Below are 7,254 nucleotides of genomic sequence, written 5' to 3' on the forward strand. Positions count from 1 at the left end.
TAATGATTTATTAAATTGTAAAGTTCATAGATGTGATAAGAAATGTTGTTTAGCTCATAGTAAAATAAATTCTGACTTACATCAATGTTTTAATTATTGTGGAAAAGAATTACCATGTGGTCATAAATGTATGCAAATTTGTCATGGAAATAAGAAATGTCCACCTTGTTCTCATATGATGTTAACTCCGTTAACTTGTCGTTGCGGTAAAACAAAAATTATGCCACCAATCCCATGTGGAACACAACCACCACAATGTAATTATCCATGTCTTATTATTCCACCATGTGGACATCCACCAGTACAACATAATTGTCATTTTGGATCATGTCCAAAATGTACTTCATTAACAGAAAAGACTTGTTATTGTGGTAAAAATAAAGTAAAAATACCTTGTTATATTGAAAGTGCTTCATGTGGTCAAATTTGTGGTAAACCTATGCCATGTGGTGTTCATGTTTGTAAGAGAGTTTGTCATGATGGTCCATGTACTGAGAATGGTCAATGTCCATATGAGTGTGGAAAGAAAAAACCTTATTGTACCCATAATTGTAATAGTAAATGTCATGGCAATACTCCATGTCCAACAACTCCATGTGACCAATTAGTTGAAGTAAAGTGTGGTTGTGGATTTAGAAAAGTTCAAGTGGTTTGTGGAGCAACACCAGAACATCCATGGGAAGATAAAGTACTTGATTGTAATGAAGAGTGTGCCAAAGAACAAGAACGAAGAAAGAAAGCACATTTAGAAGAAAGAAAAGTTGATTATCCATTATGGATGTTATGTTTATATGATGCCTGTGGTAAAGTAAGTAAAGTATTAGAAAATACTGTTATTGATTTTGCAACAAATCCAGAACAAAATACATTATCTTTATTACCAATGAATCAATTATGTAATCTTTTATTGACATATTTGTGTATGTATTATAAAATTAATGTTAGTACTGGTTTTATTCAAAAACAAGTACGTTTAATGCTTGGAAAGAAAGTTGACTCTCCACCAATATTATGTGTTCCAACAGTACACGATGCATTAACACAATATAAAGAAATGTTCCATCCCAAAGATCAAGAATATGAATTTGTTATAAATGTAATTGTATATGACAATGAACTTAATGAAAAAACAATGATTATTCATTTAACTCAAATTAGTGACATTGCATATGATTCAATTGTGAGGTTTTTAAAGAGAATGAAATATAGTTGTAGACAAGTAAGAGTTGATTGGAGAAATATGTTACTATTTTATAAAGATATTGATTCATTAGAGTATGCAGTAAATAATTTTAAGAAAATGAAAGGTATTGTTATTAGAGATGACTTACTTGTTCCTGATGAGAAAGAAGAGATTAAGTTATATAATGAAGATGATACATTAAGTAATATTTCGTTGAGAATATTATCAGGAATGCTTAATGAAAAGTTTAAAAACAAAAACGTTGTTGGAAAAATTATGATGGATATGTCTGCATATTCGAGGGACGCTTTGTCCAATTATTCTACAACATGGAAGTATTTAAAAGAACAAAAAGAACCAACATTAGAACTTGATGTTAAAACACCACAATTCTTTAGTATGAAAGAAATGTTTATTGAGTTTAAGGTGAGTAAAACTCAAATTAATCAAATTGTAGGGTATCATGATCAAATTCTTTCTTTTGATATGAACCTTTATATAGGTGCAAGTGAAGATAAAAGAGTTCAAGTTCAATGGAATAAAGATATTGGAGAAGGAGGAAAATATTTCCATTTCTTTAAGACTATTTCTAATGAAAAAGAAGTTTCTTTATTAAGAAGAAAGAAATTATTTGTTTGGATAGAATACAAAAATAAAGACGTCATTGGTCATAGAGCTAATGTTAATCTGTATTTCGAAGCTCGTTTCCTTCCACTAATTAGTCAAAAGAAAAATAAACAACCTAAAAAGTAATTTAAACACATTCATTGTTTATTCATATTTTTATTTTTGAAAAATGCTTGAAAGTAAAATTTCAAGATAATTCTTTTAATATCAATAATGTTTATATTATTCATTGTTTCACTGCATTAACTCACAATTATATTGTGGAACTAAGACTTTCATTTTTTGAACGACTGATGATTTTTATTAAATAAATTAATTGCTCAGTTTTTATAGAAAATTGAAAACTCATTATACCATCATTCCAACGCTTAAATATAATAATAACGCCATGTTTTGAGACGTTTCAAGAAGTTATGTTAGAATTTCATTCATAAGTGAAACAAATGTTTTGGGAACAAAAAAAATAATTAGAATAATATAATATATTCAATAGTTAGAATAAACAACAATTTTCAATAAGACAAGGAAATGAAAGTCGAATAATAATTTGGTAGTTGTTGATTATTTTGCATTAAAAAAGAATGACTCTAAAAATAGAATAGAGTTGTATGAAAATTTTACTTTTATAATATGTTTAAGTCTACTGTTTGTTTAATACATAAAAACAAATAAATGATGAAAAGACAAGGAGATTATATTCTAAGAAATTGTTAATTGAAGAAAAAGAAAGAAGAAAAGAACAATTTAAATTCATTCATATAAGAATAACACCTGTTTTTGAATATACATATTAAGAGAATAACAATGGTAATAAACAAAGAGAATTTCAAAAAAGTTATTTTTCTGATTCATAATAATACACTAAATAGTTAATAAAGCTATTTTTAAAAAGAACCTTAATTTCTAAAATTAAATATAAAATAGATGATATTCACTTATTATTCAGATATATTTTAAGAAGCAGAATTATTTTAGATAATATTGAATAAATTCCATAACTAGTAGTAATACTATTTAGAGTTATTTTTCTATTTTTATTTTTGAAAAGAATTAATAAAATATAAATATCATTTAAAGCACAGATAATTCTATGAGAATTGACAGAGAAAATCCTGTACAGGATAAATACAATCAATAGCAATTTTTATTGTCTTTAATTCTATCATAGTTTTAATACATAGAGAAACGTTTTTTAATTTTCTTACATTGAAACGATACTCTATCTTAGTTTCTTCTTCAAGAGATGATAACATATCATGAATCCAAATTGCTATTTTATTAATTTTGTTGATATAGAGTTTAAAGAGTGAATAAAATAAAAACAAACTTAATATTGGAATACGATAAGCTACTTCTCTTTTTTCGAATTCTTCTCTATAATTTTGGTGATTCTTTGATATAGAAAACAATTCTTGAAGACGTTCAAATATAAGCTTACTCTTTTTAAGCTCATTAAGAAATGATGGATTTTTTACAGAAATCTGAACTACACAAGAGTACATTATAAAGCCAATGTTAAAATCGCCTAATTCACAACATTTCATTGCAATTTTAATAAACAATTTGAAAGTACCTTTAACAACTATAAGTTGTAGTATTAATTTTTCTATACTAACTAATGTCTCAATGGCTTGTTGTATTGAAGGTGCTTTGTCAGCAAGCATAACTTCTTGGATTGATATCATTTGAAGAATTTTAATATCTCTAAAAATAAATTGTTGAGTTAGTATATCTACTCCTAAATCACAAATATTATCTGTATTAATAACTTCTAGAGCTAGTATTTGATTAGGATCACTTCTTTTTTTCCTTGGAATAATTAGTTCTTCATATATTCGTTTTACTGTTGGTGCTAATATTTCTTCACTTCTTCTTTTAATACTTTTAAACCTAATGTTCTCATATTTGTACTGAATATTTACTGGTAAACCATTTCTTGAACCAATAGTGTTACGACGTCTGCGTTGATTGGTACTATCATTAACTGTTCTTTTGTACTGAGGAAGACTAAAAATTTCAATTTTTGGATATAATCGAGTTTGTAATTTTTTATTAAATTCTTCAGAATAAATTTTATCAGAAAAAACTTCATGTATTAACTCTTTTGTTTCATCATCTATTTTATTTATCTCAACAAGTAATAATATAGCTTTTTCTATTTTTGTTCTAACCAATTCAAGTGACTCTTTCTCTATAACCTCTTTTAACTCTAAATGTTTCTTTTTTAATTTTAAAGCATATTCATACGGTTTCATGACTAATGCATTAGAATATAACATGATATCAAAAGTACTTTGATTATCATTTATGTCAAACATTAAATCTATTAATACTTCACTACTTGCTTCAATAATACTTCCATCACTTCTGTATACTGGGTCTCCATTTGAAGAAAATATTTCATCTTTATTTAATATTATTTTATTAAGAAAGTCAGTTATAATATTCTGTTCTGAATGTTGGTCATATTTTTCAACAAGAAATCGAATAAGTACAGAACTAACAATTGAATTTGTTTTGATTCCATCAAACAATTTAGTAAATAAATTTCTATGTGTTTCTTCCATTCTCCAAAAAACCATTCTTGGTTTGGTTAAATCAACTTCTTTTATATTTTCTATGAAATATATTTCATAAGTTTCAACTAAATTAACTAATGATGCAACATCAACACATTCATCTACTTTTTGAGTTATAATAGTAGGAAGTTTACATTGAGGAGTAACCTTGCCTGCTTTTGACTTATCAATTAAGAAATTCAATTTATTAAATGCTGTTGATGGAAATGACTTAGAAATAATTATTCTTTTATTGTTTCTTGGTGATGTTGGTGGTGAAGAAAATTCTTGATTTGGAAAACTAGCAAGAGAAACCCTTGGAGACATAAATCCATCTTTTGTAGATAAAAATTGTGGTGGTTCAGTAGTTGATAATGAACGGTGGTGTGCTTTCTTGCTCATCATTTAATAAATCAATATTTCTAAGTTTCTTGTTCAAAAAACTTGTAAAAAAGTTCAAAAAAGAAAGACTTCAGTTTTTTGGGTTTGTCTTTCATATCTTTTCTATGTTTTGTATATGCTCTATAAATATTATTTTGGAAAACTATTTTTATTTGTCAGAAGAATTAAATCTTTTTCATAACGAAAAATTTCTATGGAAATAATATTTTATTAATAAAAAAAATCATTAAATGAAGTTACAACTTTAAAATATTATATTTTTATATTTAAAAATTAAATATTTTAAAGAATTATCATTAAGAAGAAAAAGAATACCATTCAAATAATATTCAAACAAATCAGTAAACTAACAACAAGTTTAGTCTTTTTGTTATTAATACTCTTTAATTGTTATAAATTATTTTTTTATTTGTATTAATAACCAAACTCTTATTTTTTATATATACTTAAAATATATACTTTTGATTATAAAATAACTATTGGTATTATCCTTTTATAAATAATTGTATTATATGATTTTTGTTATTATTTTTTTCATAAATTGATTATAATAATTACTGTCTTATTAAAAAAAATAGAGTTATAGAATAAACTAATAAACACAACATTACCTAAATAAATTAATAATAATTCATTAATTTTCACTGTCATTATATTGTATTGTCTTAAATATTAAAAATGGTTTATTGTAATACTATTAATCTCAATAACAAAATTTAATTGATATTTATATAATATTATTATTTATTATTATTATAAATTATTTTAAATGTTTAAAAAATAAATTAATGTGCAATAAAATATAATATTTATGTATAACATCATTTCATAATCCTTGTAATAACAATTTATTTAATGACAACAACCATCTAATTTCTTTGTCTCTGGAAATTGCATCAAATCTATATTTGGGGCTGCTTCCTCTGGTTGAGTATTATCAAGTAATGCACCATATTTGGTGATGATAAACTTAGCAATACGAACCATTGACTCTTCTAAATTATGACTGGTCCTTGCTGAAGTTAGTATATAACCACTAAATCCATTTGATGCTGAAATTTCTCCTAATTGATACTGTATTGCTTTTAGTTGTGCTTCATCTTGAATTAAATCTGTTTTATTTCCAACAAGTAAAACAGGTATTTTTTCATTATTAAATAATACTCTATCATCAATATTAGCTTTCCATTTCATTGCACCTTCAATAGAATTTTTATTTGTTACATCACACATAACAATAGCACCTAGTGCACCATTATAATATACTCTACTCATTCCTGCATAATGATCTTGTCCTGCAATATCCCAAAGTCTTAATTCAACAGATTTTCCATCAATAGAAATAAACTTAGATGAAAACTCTACCCCAATCTATATTGGTTAGTTCTTACTTAAACAATAAAACAAATACAAACCGTTGGCTGATAATTGTTATCAAAAATCCCATCACAAAATTGATGAATAGAACTAGTCTTTCCACTTGAAGGATCACCAACAACAATAATCTTAAGTCTCATTGAGTCTGACTCTTCCTAACCTATGAATTTTCTAAATGGACAATAACTTATATAATAAACACAAACCATATTCTCTGCTTTTTTAGTTCAGTAGTTTTAATTTTTTTATATACCAAAAAATTATAAATAAATGACTCTCCTTTTGTATTAAACAATTCTTTCTTTAAGTAAAGAAAAAAAAAATAAAAAACAGTTCTTATTCTTCTTTTCAAATTATCTCAATTAAGCAGTAAGTTCGCATGCTCCTCCAACGGCTTTAATCTTTTGTTGAGCTTTTTCACTGAAATATCTAGCTCTGACAATAACTGGTTGTTTTGGAAGGAATCCCTTACCAAGAACCTTGAAATAGCCATGTTTTACACAGTCAATAACTGGAACTTCTTCTCCTACTTTAGCATTTTTGTATTGTGCTTGAACGTCTTTACCAACAAGACTCCATAATGAATCTACATTAATGCTTGGGCAATAATATTTATTAGCTTTAAGATGGAATACTCTCATTCCATGTTTTCCAAAATAGTCTGGATGGAATGTAGTGAACCAAGTCTTTCTATGGTGTTGTCCACCAGCATTTCCTCTTCCTCCTCTTTGCTTTCTATGTTTTCCAATACGACCATAACCCATTGAAACATGTCCTCTTCTTCTACGAGTTTGTCTGAATCTAGTGGCCTATTTAATTAGTATTTCTTTTGACTAAATTAAAAGAAGAAAATTGGTATGATTCAATCTTTTCTTTTTAACCTTTTTTCTCATTATAATTGATAATTTATATCGTGTTACAAACCATTTAAGATTCCTTTGCAACTTTATCAGTTTCCCTTAATTATTTTTTAGTTTCTCTAACCCTTATTATAATTACTTTTAATTTTACTTGAACCATTATTTATTGTTTTTTCATTACATTATATAATCTCCTATATTACTTTATTTTTATCTATTTTAAATTTATTCAAAAATATTGAAGATA

The 7,254-nt window shown here is 25.8% G+C and overlaps 4 protein-coding genes across 4 annotated transcripts; 1 reads left to right on the forward strand and 3 right to left on the reverse strand.

The window, feature by feature from the left end:
• Positions 1-130: 130 nt before the first annotated feature.
• EHI_169070 (uncharacterized protein) lies at positions 131-1,936 on the forward strand (the record flags this gene model as incomplete). Its single annotated transcript, XM_646116.2, has 1 exon — positions 131-1,936. The coding sequence occupies one exon, from the start codon at positions 131-133 to the stop codon at positions 1,934-1,936; it is 1,806 nt and encodes a 601-aa protein (XP_651208.2).
• Positions 1,937-2,898: 962 nt separating this feature from the next.
• On the reverse strand, positions 2,899-4,773 carry EHI_169080 (uncharacterized protein; the record flags this gene model as incomplete). Its single annotated transcript, XM_646117.2, has 2 exons — positions 2,899-3,080; positions 3,138-4,773. 2 exons carry the CDS (start codon positions 4,771-4,773, stop codon positions 2,899-2,901), a joined length of 1,818 nt encoding a protein of 605 aa, XP_651209.2.
• An 849-nt stretch (positions 4,774-5,622) lies between these two features.
• Positions 5,623-6,287, reverse strand: EHI_169090 (Rab family GTPase; the record flags this gene model as incomplete). Its single annotated transcript, XM_646118.1, has 2 exons — positions 5,623-6,141; positions 6,186-6,287. The coding sequence occupies 2 exons, from the start codon at positions 6,285-6,287 to the stop codon at positions 5,623-5,625; spliced, it is 621 nt and encodes a 206-aa protein (XP_651210.1).
• Positions 6,288-6,491: 204 nt separating this feature from the next.
• Positions 6,492-7,080, reverse strand: EHI_169100 (60S ribosomal protein L27a, putative). The gene is made up of 2 exons (XM_001913689.1): positions 7,072-7,080; positions 6,492-6,956 (listed from the first exon to the last, which is right to left on the reverse strand). The coding sequence occupies exons 1-2, from the start codon at positions 7,072-7,074 to the stop codon at positions 6,510-6,512; spliced, it is 450 nt and encodes a 149-aa protein (XP_001913724.1). The 5' UTR covers positions 7,075-7,080; the 3' UTR covers positions 6,492-6,509.
• Between the last annotated feature and the right edge of the window lie 174 nt (positions 7,081-7,254).

Source organism: Entamoeba histolytica, genomic scaffold (assembly GCF_000208925.1).
Source record: "Entamoeba histolytica HM-1:IMSS scf_1104750518849 genomic scaffold, whole genome shotgun sequence".
Taxonomy (NCBI): domain Eukaryota; phylum Evosea; order Mastigamoebida; family Endamoebidae; genus Entamoeba; species Entamoeba histolytica.